The sequence below is a fragment of the Oncorhynchus nerka genome, linkage group LG17 (genome assembly GCF_034236695.1).
Source record: "Oncorhynchus nerka isolate Pitt River linkage group LG17, Oner_Uvic_2.0, whole genome shotgun sequence".
NCBI lineage: Eukaryota > Metazoa > Chordata > Actinopteri > Salmoniformes > Salmonidae > Oncorhynchus > Oncorhynchus nerka.
The window spans coordinates 26,796,099-26,815,171 of record NC_088412.1 but is presented as its reverse complement, the minus strand read 5'-3'; the positions used below and the strand labels follow the sequence as shown (position 1 = coordinate 26,815,171).

Here is a 19,073-nt window from a genome sequence, read left to right as displayed (position 1 = left end):
CTTCTTCTTCTTCTTCTTCTTCTTCTTCTTCTTCTTCTTCTTCTTCTTCTTCTTTCTTCTTCTTCTTCTTCTTCTTCTTCTTCTTCTTCTTCTTCTTCTTCTTCTTCTTCTTCTTCTTCTTCTTCTTCTTCTTCTTCTTCTTCTTCTTCTTCTTCTTTCTTCTTCTTCTTCTTCTTCTTCTTCTTCTTCTTCTTCTTCTTCTTCTTCTTCTTCTTCTTCTTCTTCTTCTTCTTCTTCTTCTTCTTCTTCTTCTTCTTCTTCTTCTTCTTCTTCTTCTTCTTCTTCTTCTTCTTCTTCTTCTTCTTCTTCTTCTTCTTCTTCTTCTTCTTCTTCTTCTTCTTCTTCTTCTTCTTCTTCTTCTTCTTCTTCTTCTTCTTCTTCTTCTTCTTCTTCTTCTTCTTCTTCTTCTTCTTCTTCTTCTTCTTCTTTCTTCTTCTTCTTCTTCTTCTTCTTCTTCTTCTTCTTCTTCTTCTTCTTCTTCTTCTTCTTCTTCTTCTTCTTCTTCTTCTTCTTCTTCTTCTTCTTCTTCTTCTTCTTCTTCTTCTTCTTCTTCTTCTTCTTCTTCTTCTTCTTCTTCTTCTTCTTCTTCTTCTTCTTCTTCTTCTTCTTCTTCTTCTTCTTCTTCTTCTTCTTCTTCTTCTTCTTCTTCTTCTTCTTCTTCTTCTTCTTCTTCTTCTTCTTCTTCTTCTTCTTCTTCTTCTTCTTCTTCTTCTTCTTCTTCTTCTTCTTCTTCTTCTTCTTCTTCTTCTTCTTCTTCTTCTTCTTCTTCTTCTTCTTCTTCTTCTTCTTCTTCTTCTTCTTCTTCTTCTTCTTCTTCTTCTTCTTCTTCTTCTTCTTCTTCTTCTTCTTCTTCTTCTTCTTCTTCTTCTTCTTCTTCTTCTTCTTCTTCTTCTTCTTCTTCTTCTTCTTCTTCTTCTTCTTCTTCTTCTTCTTCTTCTTCTTCTTCTTCTTCTTCTTCTTCTTCTTCTTCTTCTTCTTCTTCTTCTTCTTCTTCTTCTTCTTCTTCTTCTTCTTCTTCTTCTTCTTCTTCTTCTTCTTCTTCTTCTTCTTCTTCTTCTTCTTCTTCTTCTTCTTCTTCTTCTTCTTCTTCTTCTTCTTCTTCTTCTTCTTCTTCTTCTTCTTCTTCTTCTTCTTCTTCTTCTTCTTCTTCTTCTTCTTCTTCTTCTTCTTCTTCTTCTTCTTCTTCTTCTTCTTCTTCTTTCTTCTTCTTCTTCTTCTTCTTCTTCTTCTTCTTCTTCTTCTTCTTCTTCTTCTTCTTCTTCTTCTTCTTCTTCTTCTTCTTCTTCTTCTTCTTCTTCTTCTTCTTCTTCTTCTTCTTCTTCTTCTTCTTCTTCTTCTTCTTCTTCTTCTTCTTCTTCTCTTCTTCTTCTTCTTCTTCTTCTTCTTCTTCTTCTTCTTCTTCTTCTTCTTCTTCTTCTTCTTCTTCTTCTTCTTTCTTTCTTCTTCTTCTTCTTCTTCTTCTTCTTCTTCTTCTTCTTCTTCTTCTTCTTCTTCTTCTTCTTCTTCTTCTTCTTCTTCTTCTTCTTCTTCTTCTTCTTCTTCTTCTTCTTCTTCTTCTTCTTCTTCTTCTTCTTCTTCTTCTTCTTCTTCTTCTTCTTCTTCTTCTTCTTCTTCTTCTTCTTCTTTTCTTCTTCTTCTTCTTCTTCTTCTTCTTCTTCTTCTTCTTCTTCTTCTTCTTCTTCTTCTTCTTCTTCTTCTTCTTCTTCTTCTTCTTCTTCTTCTTCTTCTTCTTCTTCTTCTTCTTCTTCTTCTTCTTCTTCTTCTTCTTCTTCTTCTTCTTCTTTCTTCTTCTTCTTCTTCTTCTTCTTCTTCTTCTTCTTCTTCTTCTTCTTCTTCTTCTTCTTCTTCTTCTTCTTCTTCTTCTTCTTCTTCTTCTTCTTCTTCTTCTTCTTCTTCTTCTTCTTCTTCTTCTTCTTCTTCTTCTTCTTCTTCTTCTTCTTCTTCTTCTTCTTCTTCTTCTTCTTCTTCTTCTTCTTCTTCTTCTTCTTCTTCTTCTTCTTCTTCTTCTTCTTCTTCTTCTTCTTCTTCTTCTTCTTCTTCTTCTTCTTCTTCTTCTTCTTCTTCTTCTTCTTCTTCTTCTTCTTCTTTCTTCTTCTTCTTCTTCTTCTTCTTCTTCTTCTTCTTCTTCTTCTTCTTCTTCTTCTTCTTCTTCTTCTTCTTCTTCTTCTTCTTCTTCTTCTTCTTCTTCTTCTTCTTCTTCTTCTTCTTCTTCTTCTTCTTCTTCTTCTTCTTCTTCTTCTTCTTCTTCTTCTTCTTCTTCTTCTTCTTCTTCTTCTTCTTCTTCTTCTTCTTCTTCTTCTTCTTCTTCTTCTTCTTCTTCTTCTTCTTCTTCTTCTTCTTCTTCTTCTTCTTCTTCTTCTTCTTCTTCTTCTTCTTCTTCTTCTTCTTCTTCTTCTTCTTCTTCTTCTTCTTCTTCTTCTTCTTCTTCTTCTTCTTCTTCTTCTTCTTCTTCTTCTTCTTCTTCTTCTTCTTCTTCTTCTTCTTCTTCTTCTTCTTCTTCTTCTTCTTCTTCTTCTTCTTCTTCTTCTTCTTCTTCTTTCTTCTTCTTCTTCTTCTTCTTCTTCTTCTTCTTCTTCTTCTTCTTCTTCTTCTTCTTCTTCTTCTTCTTCTTCTTCTTCTTCTTCTTCTTCTTCTTCTTCTTCTTCTTCTTCTTCTTCTTCTTCTTCTTCTTCTTCTTCTTCTTCTTCTTCTTCTTCTTCTTCTTCTTCTTCTTCTTCTTCTTCTTCTTCTTCTTCTTCTTCTTCTTCTTCTTCTTCTTCTTCTTCTTCTTCTTCTTCTTCTTCTTCTTCTTCTTCTTCTTCTTCTTCTTCTTCTTCTTCTTCTTCTTCTTCTTCTTCTTCTTCTTCTTCTTCTTCTTCTTCTTCTTCTTCTTCTTCTTCTTCTTCTTCTTCTTCTTCTTCTTCTTCTTCTTCTTCTTCTTCTTCTTCTTCTTCTTCTTCTTCTTCTTCTTCTTCTTCTTCTTCTTCTTCTTCTTCTTCTTCTTCTTCTTCTTCTTCTTCTTCTTCTTCTTCTTCTTCTTCTTCTTCTTCTTCTTCTTCTTCTTCTTCTTCTTCTTCTTTCTTCTTCTTCTTCTTCTTCTTCTTCTTCTTCTTCTTCTTCTTCTTCTTCTTCTTCTTCTTCTTCTTCTTCTTCTTCTTCTTCTTCTTCTTCTTCTTCTTCTTCTTCTTCTTCTTCTTCTTCTTCTTCTTCTTCTTCTTCTTCTTCTTCTTCTTCTTCTTCTTCTTCTTCTTCTTCTTCTTCTTCTTCTTCTTCTTCTTCTTCTTCTTCTTTCTTCTTCTTCTTCTTCTTCTTCTTCTTCTTCTTCTTCTTCTTCTTCTTCTTCTTCTTCTTCTTCTTCTTCTTCTTTCTTCTTCTTCTTCTTCTTCTTCTTCTTCTTCTTCTTCTTCTTCTTCTTCTTCTTCTTCTTCTTCTTCTTCTTCTTCTTCTTCTTCTTCTTCTTCTTCTTCTTCTTCTTCTTCTTCTTCTTCTTCTTCTTCTTCTTCTTCTTCTTCTTCTTCTTCTTCTTCTTCTTCTTCTTCTTCTTCTTCTTCTTCTTCTTCTTCTTCTTCTTCTTCTTCTTCTTCTTCTTCTTCTTCTTCTTCTTCTTCTTCTTCTTCTTCTTCTTCTTCTTCTTCTTCTTCTTCTTCTTCTTCTTCTTCTTCTTCTTCTTCTTCTTCTTCTTCTTCTTCTTCTTCTTCTTCTTCTTCTTCTTCTTCTTCTTCTTCTTCTTCTTCTTCTTCTTCTTCTTCTTCTTCTTCTTCTTCTTCTTCTTCTTCTTCTTCTTCTTCTTCTTCTTCTTCTTCTTCTTCTTCTTCTTCTTCTTCTTCTTCTTCTTCTTCTTCTTCTTCTTCTTCTTCTTCTTCTTCTTCTTCTTCTTCTTCTTCTTCTTCTTCTTCTTCTTCTTCTTCTTCTTCTTCTTCTTCTTCTTCTTCTTCTTCTTCTTCTTCTTCTTCTTCTTCTTCTTCTTCTTCTTCTTCTTCTTCTTCTTCTTCTTCTTCTTCTTCTTCTTCTTCTTCTTCTTCTTCTTCTTCTTCTTCTTCTTCTTCTTCTTCTTCTTCTTCTTCTTCTTCTTCTTCTTCTTCTTCTTCTTCTTCTTCTTCTTCTTCTTCTTCTTCTTCTTCTTCTTCTTCTTCTTCTTCTTCTTCTTCTTCTTCTTCTTCTTCTTCTTCTTCTTCTTCTTCTTCTTCTTCTTCTTCTTCTTCTTCTTCTTCTTCTTCTTCTTCTTCTTCTTCTTTCTTCTTCTTCTTCTTCTTCTTCTTCTTCTTCTTCTTCTTCTTCTTCTTCTTCTTCTTCTTCTTCTTCTTCTTCTTCTTCTTCTTCTTCTTCTTCTTCTTCTTCTTCTTCTTCTTCTTCTTCTTCTTCTTCTTCTTCTTCTTCTTCTTCTTCTTCTTCTTCTTCTTCTTCTTCTTCTTCTTCTTCTTCTTCTTCTTCTTCTTCTTCTTCTTCTTCTTCTTCTTCTTCTTCTTCTTCTTCTTCTTCTTCTTCTTCTTCTTCTTCTTCTTCTTCTTCTTCTTCTTCTTCTTCTTCTTCTTCTTCTTCTTCTTCTTCTTCTTCTTCTTCTTCTTCTTCTTCTTCTTCTTCTTCTTCTTCTTCTTCTTCTTCTTCTTCTTCTTCTTCTTCTTCTTCTTCTTCTTCTTCTTCTTCTTCTTCTTCTTCTTCTTCTTCTTCTTCTTCTTCTTCTTCTTCTTCTTCTTCTTCTTCTTCTTCTTCTTCTTCTTCTTCTTCTTCTTCTTTCTTCTTCTTCTTCTTCTTCTTCTTCTTCTTCTTCTTCTTCTTCTTCTTCTTCTTCTTCTTCTTCTTCTTCTTCTTCTTCTTCTTCTTCTTCTTCTTCTTCTTCTTCTTCTTCTTCTTCTTCTTCTTCTTCTTCTTCTTCTTCTTCTTCTTCTTCTTCTTCTTCTTCTTCTTCTTCTTCTTCTTCTTCTTCTTCTTCTTCTTCTTCTTCTTCTTCTTCTTCTTCTTCTTCTTCTTCTTCTTCTTCTTCTTCTTCTTCTTCTTCTTCTTCTTCTTCTTCTTCTTCTTCTTCTTCTTCTTCTTCTTCTTCTTCTTCTTCTTCTTCTTCTTCTTCTTCTTCTTCTTCTTCTTCTTCTTCTTCTTCTTCTTCTTCTTCTTCTTCTTCTTCTTCTTCTTCTTCTTCTTCTTCTTCTTCTTCTTCTTCTTCTTCTTCTTCTTCTTCTTCTTCTTCTTCTTCTTCTTCTTCTTCTTCTTCTTCTTCTTCTTCTTCTTCTTCTTCTTCTTCTTCTTCTTCTTCTTCTTCTTCTTCTTCTTCTTCTTCTTCTTCTTCTTCTTCTTCTTCTTCTTCTTCTTCTTCTTCTTCTTCTTCTTCTTCTTCTTCTTCTTCTTCTTCTTCTTCTTCTTCTTCTTCTTCTTCTTCTTCTTCTTCTTCTTCTTCTTCTTCTTCTTCTTCTTCTTCTTCTTCTTCTTCTTCTTCTTCTTCTTCTTCTTCTTCTTCTTCTTCTTCTTCTTCTTCTTCTTCTTCTTCTTCTTCTTCTTCTTCTTCTTCTTCTTCTTCTTCTTCTTCTTCTTCTTCTTCTTCTTCTTCTTCTTCTTCTTCTTCTTCTTCTTCTTCTTCTTCTTCTTCTTCTTCTTCTTCTTCTTCTTCTTCTTCTTCTTCTTCTTCTTCTTCTTCTTCTTCTTCTTCTTCTTCTTCTTCTTCTTCTTCTTCTTCTTCTTCTTCTTCTTCTTCTTCTTCTTCTTCTTCTTCTTCTTCTTCTTCTTCTTCTTCTTCTTCTTCTTCTTCTTCTTCTTCTTCTTCTTCTTCTTCTTCTTCTTCTTCTTCTTCTTCTTCTTCTTCTTCTTCTTCTTCTTCTTCTTCTTCTTCTTCTTCTTCTTCTTCTTCTTCTTCTTCTTCTTCTTCTTCTTCTTCTTCTTCTTCTTCTTCTTCTTCTTCTTCTTCTTCTTCTTCTTCTTCTTCTTCTTCTTCTTCTTCTTCTTCTTCTTCTTCTTCTTCTTCTTCTTCTTCTTCTTCTTCTTCTTCTTCTTCTTCTTCTTCTTCTTCTTCTTCTTCTTCTTCTTCTTCTTCTTCTTCTTCTTCTTCTTCTTCTTCTTCTTCTTCTTCTTCTTCTTCTTCTTCTTCTTCTTCTTCTTCTTCTTCTTCTTCTTCTTCTTCTTCTTCTTCTTCTTCTTCTTCTTCTTCTTCTTCTTCTTCTTCTTCTTCTTCTTCTTCTTCTTCTTCTTCTTCTTCTTCTTCTTCTTCTTCTTCTTCTTCTTCTTCTTCTTCTTCTTCTTCTTCTTCTTCTTCTTCTTCTTCTTCTTCTTCTTCTTCTTCTTCTTCTTCTTCTTCTTCTTCTTCTTCTTCTTCTTCTTCTTCTTCTTCTTCTTCTTCTTCTTCTTCTTCTTCTTCTTCTTCTTCTTCTTCTTCTTCTTCTTCTTCTTCTTCTTCTTCTTCTTTTCTTCTTCTTCTTCTTCTTCTTCTTCTTCTTCTTCTTCTTCTTCTTCTTCTTCTTCTTCTTCTTCTTCTTCTTCTTCTTCTTCTTCTTCTTCTTCTTCTTCTTCTTCTTCTTCTTCTTCTTCTTCTTCTTCTTCTTCTTCTTCTTCTTCTTCTTCTTCTTCTTCTTCTTCTTCTTCTTCTTCTTCTTCTTCTTCTTCTTCTTCTTCTTCTTCTTCTTCTTCTTCTTCTTCTTCTTCTTCTTCTTCTTCTTCTTCTTCTTCTTCTTCTTCTTCTTCTTCTTCTTCTTCTTCTTCTTCTTCTTCTTCTTCTTCTTCTTCTTCTTCTTCTTCTTCTTCTTCTTCTTCTTCTTCTTCTTCTTCTTCTTCTTCTTCTTCTTCTTCTTCTTCTTCTTCTTCTTCTTCTTCTTCTTCTTCTTCTTCTTCTTCTTCTTCTTCTTCTTCTTCTTCTTCTTCTTCTTCTTCTTCTTCTTCTTCTTCTTCTTCTTCTTCTTCTTCTTCTTCTTCTTCTTCTTCTTCTTCTTCTTCTTCTTCTTCTTCTTCTTCTTCTTCTTCTTCTTCTTCTTCTTCTTCTTCTTCTTCTTCTTCTTCTTCTTCTTCTTCTTCTTCTTCTTCTTCTTCTTCTTCTTCTTCTTCTTCTTCTTCTTCTTCTTCTTCTTCTTCTTCTTCTTCTTCTTCTTCTTCTTCTTCTTCTTCTTCTTCTTCTTCTTCTTCTTCTTCTTCTTCTTCTTCTTCTTCTTCTTCTTCTTCTTCTTCTTCTTCTTCTTCTTCTTCTTCTTCTTCTTCTTCTTCTTCTTCTTCTTCTTCTTCTTCTTCTTCTTCTTCTTCTTCTTCTTCTTCTTCTTCTTCTTCTTCTTCTTCTTCTTCTTCTTCTTCTTCTTCTTCTTCTTCTTCTTCTTCTTCTTCTTCTTCTTCTTCTTCTTCTTCTTCTTCTTCTTCTTCTTCTTCTTCTTCTTCTTCTTCTTCTTCTTCTTCTTCTTCTTCTTCTTCTTCTTCTTCTTCTTCTTCTTCTTCTTCTTCTTCTTCTTCTTCTTCTTCTTCTTCTTCTTCTTCTTCTTCTTCTTCTTCTTCTTCTTCTTCTTCTTCTTCTTCTTCTTCTTCTTCTTCTTCTTCTTCTTCTTCTTCTCTTCTTCTTCTTCTTCTTCTTCTTCTTCTTCTTCTTCTTCTTCTTCTTCTTCTTCTTCTTCTTCTTCTTCTTCTTCTTCTTCTTCTTCTTCTTCTTCTTCTTCTTCTTCTTCTTCTTCTTCTTCTTCTTCTTCTTCTTCTTCTTCTTCTTCTTCTTCTTCTTCTTCTTCTTCTTCTTCTTCTTCTTCTTCTTCTTCTTCTTCTTCTTCTTCTTCTTCTTCTTCTTCTTCTTCTTCTTCTTCTTCTTCTTCTTCTTCTTCTTCTTCTTCTTCTTCTTCTTCTTCTTCTTCTTCTTCTTCTTCTTCTTCTTCTTCTTCTTCTTCTTCTTCTTCTTCTTCTTCTTCTTCTTCTTCTTCTTCTTCTTCTTCTTCTTCTTCTTCTTCTTCTTCTTCTTCTTCTTCTTCTTCTTCTTCTTCTTCTTCTTCTTCTTCTTCTTCTTCTTCTTCTTCTTCTTCTTTCTTCTTCTTCTTCTTCTTCTTCTTCTTCTTCTTCTTCTTCTTCTTCTTCTTCTTCTTCTTCTTCTTCTTCTTCTTCTTCTTCTCTTCTTCTTCTTCTTCTTCTTCTTCTTCTTCTTCTTCTTCTTCTTCTTCTTCTTCTTCTTCTTCTTCTTCTTCTTCTTCTTCTTCTTCTTCTTCTTCTTCTTCTTCTTCTTCTTCTTCTTCTTCTTCTTCTTCTTCTTCTTCTTCTTCTTCTTCTTCTTCTTCTTCTTCTTCTTCTTCTTCTTCTTCTTCTTCTTCTTCTTCTTCTTCTTCTTCTTCTTCTTCTTCTTCTTCTTCTTCTTCTTCTTCTTCTTCTTCTTCTTCTTCTTCTTCTTCTTCTTCTTCTTCTTCTTCTTCTTCTTCTTCTTCTTCTTCTTCTTCTTCTTCTTCTTCTTCTTCTTCTTCTTCTTCTTCTTCTTCTTCTTCTTCTTCTTCTTCTTCTTCTTCTTCTTCTTCTTCTTCTTCTTCTTCTTCTTCTTCTTCTTCTTCTTCTTCTTCTTCTTCTTCTTCTTCTTCTTCTTCTTCTTCTTCTTCTTCTTCTTCTTCTTCTTCTTCTTCTTCTTCTTCTTCTTCTTCTTCTTCTTCTTCTTCTTCTTCTTCTTCTTCTTCTTCTTCTTCTTCTTCTTCTTCTTCTTCTTCTTCTTCTTCTTCTTCTTCTTCTTCTTCTTCTTCTTCTTCTTCTTCTTCTTCTTCTTCTTCTTCTTCTTCTTCTTCTTCTTCTTCTTCTTCTTCTTCTTCTTCTTCTTCTTCTTCTTCTTCTTCTTCTTCTTCTTCTTCTTCTTCTTCTTCTTCTTCTTCTTCTTCTTCTTCTTCTTCTTCTTCTTCTTCTTCTTCTTCTTCTTCTTCTTCTTCTTCTTCTTCTTCTTCTTCTTCTTCTTCTTCTTCTTCTTCTTCTTCTTCTTCTTCTTCTTCTTCTTCTTCTTCTTCTTCTTCTTCTTCTTCTTCTTCTTCTTCTTCTTCTTCTTCTTCTTCTTCTTCTTCTTCTTCTTCTTCTTCTTCTTCTTCTTCTTCTTCTTCTTCTTCTTCTTCTTCTTCTTCTTCTTCTTCTTCTTCTTCTTCTTCTTCTTCTTCTTCTTCTTCTTCTTCTTCTTCTTCTTCTTCTTCTTTCTTCTTCTTCTTCTTCTTCTTCTTCTTCTTCTTCTTCTTCTTCTTCTTCTTCTTCTTCTTCTTCTTCTTCTTCTTCTTCTTCTTCTTCTTCTTCTTCTTTCTTCTTCTTCTTCTTCTTCTTCTTCTTCTTCTTCTTCTTCTTCTTCTTCTTCTTCTTCTTCTTCTTCTTCTTCTTCTTCTTCTTCTTCTTCTTCTTCTTCTTCTTCTTCTTCTTCTTCTTCTTCTTCTTCTTCTTCTTCTTCTTCTTCTTCTTCTTCTTCTTCTTCTTCTTCTTCTTCTTCTTCTTCTTCTTCTTCTTCTTCTTCTTCTTCTTCTTCTTCTTCTTCTTCTTCTTCTTCTTCTCTTCTTCTTCTTCTTCTTCTTCTTCTTCTTCTTCTTCTTCTTCTTCTTCTTCTTCTTCTTCTTCTTCTTCTTCTTCTTCTTCTTCTTCTTCTTCTTCTTCTTCTTCTTCTTCTTCTTCTTCTTCTTCTTCTTCTTCTTCTTCTTCTTCTTCTTCTTCTTCTTCTTCTTCTTCTTCTTCTTCTTCTTCTTCTTCTTCTTCTTCTTCTTCTTCTTCTTCTTCTTCTTCTTCTTCTTCTTCTTCTTCTTCTTCTTCTTCTTCTTCTTCTTCTTCTTCTTCTTCTTCTTCTTCTTCTTCTTCTTCTTCTTCTTCTTCTTCTTCTTCTTCTTCTTCTTCTTCTTCTTCTTCTTCTTCTTCTTCTTCTTCTTCTTCTTCTTCTTCTTCTTCTTCTTCTTCTTCTTCTTCTTCTTCTTCTTCTTCTTCTTCTTCTTCTTCTTCTTCTTCTTCTTCTTCTTCTTCTTCTTCTTCTTCTTCTTCTTCTTTTCTTCTTCTTCTTCTTCTTCTTCTTCTTCTTTCTTCTTCTTCTTCTTCTTCTTCTTCTTCTTCTTCTTCTTCTTCTTCTTCTTCTTCTTCTTCTTCTTCTTCTTCTTCTTCTTCTTCTTCTTCTTCTTCTTCTTCTTCTTCTTCTTCTTCTTCTTCTTCTTCTTCTTCTCTTCTTCTTCTTCTTCTTCTTCTTCTTCTTCTTCTTCTTCTTCTTCTTCTTCTTCTTCTTCTTCTTCTTTCTTCTTCTTCTTCTTCTTCTTCTTCTTCTTCTTCTTCTTCTTCTTCTTCTTCTTCTTCTTCTTCTTCTTCTTCTTCTTCTTCTTCTTCTTCTTCTTCTTCTTCTTCTTCTTCTTCTTCTTCTTCTTCTTCTTCTTCTTCTTCTTCTTCTTCTTCTTCTTCTTCTTCTTCTTCTTCTTCTTCTTCTTCTTCTTCTTCTTCTTCTTCTTCTTCTTCTTTCTTCTTCTTCTTCTTCTTCTTCTTCTTCTTCTTCTTCTTCTTCTTCTTCTTCTTCTTCTTCTTCTTCTTCTTCTTCTTCTTCTTCTTCTTCTTCTTCTTCTTCTTCTTCTTCTTCTTCTTCTTCTTCTTCTTCTTCTTCTTCTTCTTCTTCTTCTTCTTCTTCTTCTTCTTCTTCTTCTTCTTCTTCTTCTTCTTCTTCTTCTTCTTCTTCTTCTTCTTCTTCTTCTTCTTCTTCTTCTTCTTCTTCTTCTTCTTCTTCTTCTTCTTCTTCTTCTTCTTCTTCTTCTTCTTCTTCTTCTTCTTCTTCTTCTTCTTCTTCTTCTTCTTCTTCTTCTTCTTCTTCTTCTTCTTCTTCTTCTTCTTCTTCTTCTTCTTCTTCTTCTTCTTCTTCTTTCTTCTTCTTCTTCTTCTTCTTCTTCTTCTTCTTCTTCTTCTTCTTCTTCTTCTTCTTCTTCTTCTTCTTCTTCTTCTTCTTCTTCTTCTTCTTCTTCTTCTTCTTCTTCTTCTTCTTCTTCTTCTTCTTCTTCTTCTTCTTCTTCTTCTTCTTCTTCTTCTCTTCTTCTTCTTCTTCTTCTTCTTCTTCTTCTTCTTCTTCTTCTTCTTCTTCTTCTTCTTCTTCTTCTTCTTCTTCTTCTTCTTCTTCTTCTTCTTCTTCTTCTTCTTCTTCTTCTTCTTCTTCTTCTTCTTCTTCTTCTTCTTCTTCTTCTTCTTCTTCTTCTTCTTCTTCTTCTTCTTCTTCTTCTTCTTCTTCTTCTTCTTCTTCTTCTTCTTCTTCTTCTTCTTCTTCTTCTTCTTCTTCTTCTTCTTCTTCTTCTTCTTCTTCTTCTTCTTCTTCTTCTTCTTCTTCTTCTTCTTCTTCTTCTTCTTCTTACAACTTCTTCTTCTTCTTCTTCTTCTTCTTCTTCTTCTTTCTTCTTCTTCTTCTTCTTCTTCTTCTTCTTCTTCTTCTTCTTCTTCTTCTTCTTCTTCTTCTTCTTCTTCTTCTTCTTCTTCTTCTCTTCTTCTTCTCTCTCTCTCTTGTTTTCTTCTCTCATTCTCGCTTCTCTTCTTTCTTTCTTTCTTCTCTCTTGTTCTTTCTCTTTTCTGTTTTTTTTCTTCTTCTTTCTCTCTTTTTTCTGTTTCTTCTGTTTTCTCTCTTCGTTCTCTCTCTCTTCTCTCTTCTCTCTGTCTTTCTTTCTTCGTTTTCTGTTCTTCTTCGTTTTCTCTCTCGTTTTCTCTCTCGTTTTTCTCGATCTCTCGTTCTTTCTTCGTTTTCTCTCTCGTTTTCTCTTTTCTCTTTCTTCTGTTTCTCTCTTTCTCTCTTCTTCGTTCTCTCTCCTCAACAGCAGACACACGTGAGGTGAGCAGCCGGAAGCAGTTTCAGCTGTACATAAGCTATGCTCTTTATTGAGTTGCAATTGGCTGACACAGATTATAAGCGTGTGCAGTTATCATCACCTCACACATTAAATTAACAGATGACGGGTCAAATCGGGTCCGGTCGGTAAATCCATTTTAATTGCACATACCTGAGACCCGGCCGTAGACGCTTGCGACTGCTCGGATCTGGGAATTTCAGGTCTGTTGAACCTGTGAAGACCTCTACTTTGAGGGAGTTGACAGTTGGTTAGGTTATGTGCCACTGTATGCTGGTGGTGAAGTGAGCATGTCAGAATCGCATCAGTGTGAGACCAGTGCACAGTAAGTCAGTGACACCTCCCTGTCTCTCTGCCCATCCTCCGTAGACTACCAGTCAGACAGTGACAGTTTCAACCCCACCTTATGGGAGGAACAGCGTCAGCAGAGGATGACTGTGGCCTTTGAGTTCGAGGAGAAGAAGGAGGAAGAGGACAACTCTGGAAAAGTCAAGGTTTCATAGGACTTTTTGTTGAGCGTTTCTCACTGTTTTTATTTTGTTATTCCCGCTTATTTTTGCCCGTCCTCTCTGTCCAGGTTGAGATCAATCTGAAGCGCTACCCTACACCGTACCCAGAGGATCTGAAGAACATGGTGAAGTCAGTGCAGAACATGGTGGGCAAGAACCAGCATCCCCTCAGCACTAACTGCTCTGGTACCAATATGGAGTCACGAAAACAAGAACAGTATGAGCCCCCCTGGCCCATGCCCCCCAAAGAGGTAACAGGCCAGGTCACACCACACACCCAGAGACCCACACATACCATCTCTCTCGCTCTTGCTCTCTTGCTCTCTCTCATTCATATGTGTGTGTGTGTGTGTGTGTGTGTGTGTGTGTGTGTGTGTGTGTGTGTGTATTTATGTGTGTATATATATGTGTACAAAAACAAATGCATAGATACATACATTTTTGGATGAATGGGATAAATATGTTTCACTCAGAGTGTCCTGTTCCAGGTGATGGAGAGAGAGATGAAAGAGAGAGAAAGAGAGTTCAACAAGACTCAGATGACAGAGCAGGGTGTAATCCACAATTCTGCCATCGACATCCCAAAGCGCAAGGACAAGGAGGATCTGACTGAGAGCTCAGAGGTACAGGAACAATCTCTTTGTGGACATGTTATTAAGAAGGTTGTACTTATTACACTCTTGTAACACCAGGAAAACAAACTAAACAACAGTTTGTATTGGGCACGATGCGGGAGGGAGTAATGACATAAATGTTTACACTGCAGCCTCAAGTTTCTTTCAGGCGATTATGTCAGATTTACTTGTCCTCAGTTGCCTCTGTTTCAACGTGAGAGTTCCGGTAGAGGTGAGACCAGTTGTACTGAACGTAATTTCGAAAGATATAGATTAATGTAGGCTCAGCCCACTGGGCGCAGACGTCAGTTGTCAACTAATGTGAAATCAACCAAAAATGTGAACGACTGGCTCGATTCGGTCTTGTGTAGCAACATTTGAAATGGTGTTTTTTAGATTGGATAAAAGTAGAGACTCGGAGGTTGAAAATGGTATATCATACACTACAGTTGAGGAACAATGGAAAAGTGATTCTGCTTTGAAAGTTGATAAACTTGTAACCCCACTTTTGAGAAAATGGCCCTTGAATTTTAGGTACACCTACTGGACAGCCCTTCTTTGTCTACACTCATTCTTTGTCTACACTCACACCCTATTAAGCCTTAGGCCCACCCTTCTCTTTAAGGATTCCACGTGAGGCCATGTTCTGAACAGTGGGTATGGTAGTATACAACCAAAGATTTCAAGACTAAAGGCTGGTTTATACTAGACATGTCTACAGTTGTTGCAGTGACATCATGAACATTCTATTGTCGTCCGACATCAAACTTTTCATTGTCGTTATGTAAAGGTATGAACACAAAAACAACAGGCTGCATGATGGTCCAAAATAGCATAACTGGTGTATTTTAACACCAATAAACCCATCCGTTTAAAAATGAATTTAGTGTATGTCTATCTAGTAAACAAGGTAACTAAAAGCAACTTTCTAAACAATGTTTTGGTTTGTTTCTAGCTTGTTAATAAAAGCAGGGCATTCTACCGGAGATTTTTAGAACTTGGACACTGTCTCGTTGGCCTAACGTTAAATCCTAATTTGTCTTTCGTGCAGGTCATGTTGTTCTTCACATTAACATCCCTGCTAAACACACACTATATCAAGTAAAATCAAAGTTTATTTGTCACGTTCACAGAATACAGAAGGTGTAAACGGTACAGTGAAATGGTTACTCATAATCCAAAATCATAATGTTACTAAGCTAACCAACTAGCTAGGTTCAATGTTAGCTAGGTTCAATGTTAGCTAGCTAGCATTAGGCTATAACTAGCAATGCAAATGTCTCTGAGATATGAGTAATGTTACTACACAGATCATACATGTAACTTTTGAAACGTACAATGTCTGAAAATGTAGCTATATTGATTATGGATGAACGTTCTCCCTCTGCCACAGATGCCAGGGTTGCCCACGACAGCCTTCTTCTGTGTTCTCTTTCGACTCCCTCCGCATTTGCAATCAAACTCCTGAATTTTCTCAATTTCCTTAGCTATCATTCTCTGCTTTCACCGGGCATTCCACTGATTTCAAATGTCGGGCCTCCAGAAAGTGGAGAGCCTTAGCAACACTTTTGCAGTTCTTCGTGATGTCTTTCAAAAAAGCCACTTTAGATAAATGACACATTTACACATACTAAGCAGCTCATGTTATAGACCGAAGCGCACTACATGGCAGACTATTCTGATCTCATCTCCTGGCATGTTCAGCCTATCCATTATCTCAACCAATCATGGCTAGCTGGAAGGTTCCTGTCTTTTTCCATGGCTAAACCAACTAGGCTCGTAATTGAAATGTTTTATTCGTATTCGCAGGCATACACATTTGTTATTAAGGTGCATGAAAGTTCACGTGTTCCAGAAGGCATTTCTGTCCAAAGGTGCATTTGGATTAAAATAAATAAATAAATATTGCGTTCATTGCCTCTCCTGTGAAGGCGTATTTTCCTTGAAACGAGTCACAAATGTCACCCTGTCATTGACTTTAGGTACAAACGTTGGTGAAAAATATAGTAAATTCCCTTACGTTGATAACTTTTTGCAAATCCAATCAGTTTTCCACATTGATTCTACATCATCACATTTCATTTTTGGGTTGAAATTACATGGAAACAACATTGATCCAACCAATTTTTTTCCCAGTGGGAGGGTTCAGTGTTTTTGACATACTGCCAGGCATGACAGAGCTTGAGAGGATGATGTATTAAATCCAGGGCCATGGAAGCTTTTTAGAGGTGGTGTGAATAAAACCTGCAGAGATCATAGGATCCTTTCATCTGGAAGCCTCAAAGCCCCCATGATGGCCTCAACTGGGTCTTTGTTAAATCGTTAGCTCTCTTTCTCTGAATACGCAGAGGAGTTAGTGTCTGCTGAGGTGCTGTTTTCATTGTAACCTGGCACTGAAGTTTTGGCTGTGATAAGGCTAGAAAAATACTGTACAATGAACAGCAGAGGCTGTTGAACAAACAGAGCAAAGGTCCGTGTTAAATGTCAATGGTATTCAGAGGCTAGATCTGAATAGGTAATCTCGAAACGCCTGTTCCCAGAGTCAAGTGTCCAGCATCTGGAGCTGAATAAAGCAGGACATACAATATGTACTGTCTCTTGTATCTTTTTACGGTCATTTCTTTGTAATCTCAGGCCATCGTGATTGGTGGGGTTAAGTCTTGATTTACAAATGTGTTCCGCAGGGGTTGATACTAGGATCTGTTCTTTTCACTATTTATATTGGTCAATCGGTTTAAAAAAATGTTTTTTAATATATATGCGGATGATACTATTATGTACACAATTGCCTGAGTGCTGACCTGGCTGTGACAAGGCTACAGTCTGATTTTGCACTTGTGCAGGATCCCTTACTGATTTTATAACTCATACTTAATACAGGCAAAACTAAATACGTGTTGTTTTCAAGTTTTCGCCAGATTGTCTCAGATGGATTACATCTTTACTCATCGAATGGTTCTATAATCGAACGAGTCCCTGCATACAAATACCTTGGTATTTGGATTGACAATGATTGATCGTTTTAAAAACATACAACTGAGCTTTAAAGTTAGCTTTTTTTTTTTTTAACAGAGACCGTTCTTGTCTCTCTCTAGTCAGCAGGAAGCAGATTGTGCTGTCAACCTTTCTACCTGTTCTTGATTATGGTGATACTATTTATCAAAGTGCAGCTGCCTCTACTCTTAAGCCCTTGGATGCCGTTTTTCATAGCGCCCTTCATTTTATTACTCTTCACTGTATCCTTTAATAGAAGGTTGACTGGACCTCTTTGAAGTCACGTAGATCACATCATTACACTCTTGTTGTTTACAAAGCCCTGCTCCACAAACTTTCGACTTACTTAACATCTCTATTAAGATTTAAAATGACAAGTTATCAAACTTGTTCACAGGGTTGGTTAACTCTGGAGACTCCTTTGGTGTCTAGAGAGTTAGGTGAATCAGCCTATAATTTCCTTCCACCTTATGTGTGGAATGATCTACAGTACACAATTGGTGCCTTTACTGCATTTCAGACGGTTGTTAGAGGACCTTTTTACTGAAGAATGTGTCTTTTTTATGATTGTTTTTATTTTTGCCTATTGTTGTGTATAATAATGTGTATTTTGTTGTGCATATGAATGTGTAGTTTAATGTGTTTGTTGTATTTTGATGTGTATTGTGGTGCTTGAAAAGAGACCTTGGTTGCAGCATTGACTCCATGTCAAAATAAAGGTTAAATATTTTTTAAATATCAGGGGTGCAAATACATTTATGCTGGTTGTTAGTCCTTTTAACATAGATTTAAGTTAAGATGATATGGGGATTTTTTTAAATGTAGTTTTTAACTGTAAGATAAAAATACATATAGAATCCCTTTTCCAGTAGAAATAGGTTCCAAGGTGTCAGCTAGAAACAACGTATTTTCATTAAAGCTGGAAGGTCCTCCTGTGCTTGGCAAACTCTGCTATAACGCTACCTCTCTTTGACAGAGCTGCAATGCCCTTTGACAGACCTGCAATGTCCTGTGTGCTTTGTGTCCATTACTGCTTTGGATTGCCTCATGCTGTCTCCCCCCGTAAAGCTCCAGGAAAAGAGACCCTTGAGTGACGCAATGAGAACTGGGGCACTGGGTGGGGGGTGCTGATGCCATAACCCATGCTTCTTTACCTCACACATACTTTTTTTTGTAGAACCATGAACACTTCCTCTACATTTTGTATTTGTTTGTATGTGTGTTTGTTTGTTTGCTTAGATTTCTTTACATCGCGTGGTTCCCAAGCTGCCACAGCCAGAGAATACATCATCAGCCGTTACAGCTTCTTCCTGTTTCTGCCTCATAGTTGCTGTGAGATCAGACATTAGGCAGTCTGCTCAACCACGGCTCGGCTGGCGTGACTTCACACTGCCTCTGTGCACCCTGACAAAGGCTATGAAACATCTGGAGAAACGAAGTCTGACTGGCATGAACCATGAAGATGAAAGAAAGCTTACAGCCACACTATCTATTGCAAAGATATGTTGATCTGTAATGTATATAATGTACAGTACTACACCTGGACTTGAATTGTTTCATGTAAAGTCTGTGGATCATGACTGGTAAAACTCCGCTTATACAGTATATTGTAGTGTAGCTTATATATCTGTTAGTTTTGTGTGCAAATGGGCAGAAGACTGGCAGTGCCAAGGCTAACTCCAGCACTTAGTGGCATTACACACTACAGTTTCTACACAGCTGTTTGTTATGAGTTAATCCAGCATTCATTTGAGATGTGGTCAAAGCATCGAGCCTGCCTTGTCAATTACTCCCAGGCACAGAGAAGGTGTTGGTCAATTATGGAAACATAACCTTGGGAGTGATTTAAGGTGGCATTTTTACCCAAAGCAGAAAACGGTGCAGCTGTCAAAATGGACTGAATCACTTTGAATACTTGAAACGGAGGTGTATATATATCAAATTGAGCTTTGAATGCAACCGTTACACGACAGCATCGTTGCGTGTCATTTAACTTCTGCACTGAACATGCTAAACCCTCATAGTATGAAATTATAGCTTTTACAACATATACCACACGACTATTGGAAATTGTTGCAGCTTCTTTTTACACTTGCGCCACTTATTTGCATTGTAAAAATGACAGCGAAAGGAAATGGAGTGAGATTCAGGTATGTCAGTAAGACGCTGCTGTGTGGTGGGTGTTCTTGGGATGTGGTTCCTGGGGATTGCCAGGCAACCTGGGCTGGTGGTGTCTCCTCGCTCAGCAACCTCCGCCTGCCCTGTGGGGGAACAGTGAGCAGAGCAGGGCTGCAGATGTGGGACATCAGGTGTGGGAAGCAGGCTCTCCTGTAGCAAACAGCTGGCCTTCAGGGCACTAAGATAGTAAGAAGTCACAGATAGGACATGCTCCAGTGGACCCCACTGAGAAATAGAGAAAATATATCAGTTCCTGTAGACACTAGGAGTGCAATATATACAAGCAGTACAATTTTTTTTATTTTTTTATTTTATTTGACCTTTCTTTAACTAGGCAAGTCAGTTAAGAACAGATTCTTATTTTCAATGACGGCCTAGGAACAGTGGGTTAACTGCCTGTTCAGGGGCAGAACGAAAGATTTGTACAATAATGAACAGTTATGTACGATATTTGTGTCCTTTAGTTAGTTCCTCCCTCAGGAACCTCACCAAAATTGTTGAGTTAAGTCGGTAAGGTGTTAAAGAAGCTGTGTGTGTGTGTGTTTTTATGTTTCTGTCTTTTGTTGTGTAATAACACATTTTTCTTCTCAGGATTCTATGGGCGGCTCTCCGAATGACATCCGTATCTCTGATATGAGGCCCACCCTGGTGGAACCGGCCATGTACAAACCAAAAGTTGTATTACTGGGGAAAGACAAGAAAGGTAGGCCCCAAACTTTTGTCGCTGGTATTCTAATTCAGTACAAACACAACCAATATCATTTAAGGATATGCAATAACTGTCCTCTGTTCCCCTATCTGAATGCTGTAAATTAGCCTATCAGTGATGTTAGAGCATTTACAGTCAACTTTGACAGTTGAAGAAGAGCTGTTACTGTATGTTCCAATTATAAGAACTACACTATACAGTATATGTGTCTTAAAGCCAGTATCTATATTCTGAGGCTATACTGTATTTTTAATCTCACACTCTGATAAACCAGAGTGAGCTGATTGACTAGTTGCTACAGGCCATTTTGGGCTGATATCTCGATCGGTGGGAGGCTGACCATCTATCAGTAAAAACACTC

General features: G+C 36.4%; 3 protein-coding genes and 1 pseudogene across 5 annotated transcripts in view; 1 reads left to right on the top strand and 3 right to left on the bottom strand.

Moving 5' to 3' along the window:
• The window catches only part of LOC115144992 (leucine-rich repeat-containing protein 7-like), a 155,404-nt gene that overhangs the window by 105,843 nt on the left and 30,488 nt on the right, over positions 1 to 19,073 (top strand). For all 3 annotated transcript variants that reach the window (XM_065003090.1, XM_029686177.2, XM_065003091.1), the window contains exons 15-18: positions 12,078 to 12,202; positions 12,286 to 12,468; positions 12,706 to 12,840; positions 18,595 to 18,706. In XM_065003090.1, the coding sequence (XP_064859162.1) occupies positions 12,078 to 12,202; positions 12,286 to 12,468; positions 12,706 to 12,840; positions 18,595 to 18,706 (555 nt within the window). The remainder of the gene's footprint in view (positions 1 to 12,077; positions 12,203 to 12,285; positions 12,469 to 12,705; positions 12,841 to 18,594; positions 18,707 to 19,073) is intronic.
• On the bottom strand, positions 1,429 to 2,974 carry LOC135561296 (glutamic acid-rich protein-like; the record flags this gene model as incomplete). The annotated part of the gene is given in 4 exon segments (XM_065002737.1): positions 1,429 to 1,626; positions 1,629 to 1,850; positions 2,321 to 2,749; positions 2,843 to 2,974. Coding segments are annotated over 4 exon segments (981 nt in total), but the record flags the coding sequence as incomplete, so codon positions are not given.
• LOC135561295 (glutamic acid-rich protein-like) lies at positions 3,558 to 5,283 on the bottom strand (the record flags this gene model as incomplete). The annotated part of the gene is made up of 3 exons (XM_065002736.1): positions 3,558 to 3,965; positions 4,495 to 4,923; positions 5,152 to 5,283. Coding segments are annotated over 3 exons (969 nt in total), but the record flags the coding sequence as incomplete, so codon positions are not given.
• LOC135561294 (glutamic acid-rich protein-like) lies at positions 8,019 to 9,776 on the bottom strand (annotated as a pseudogene).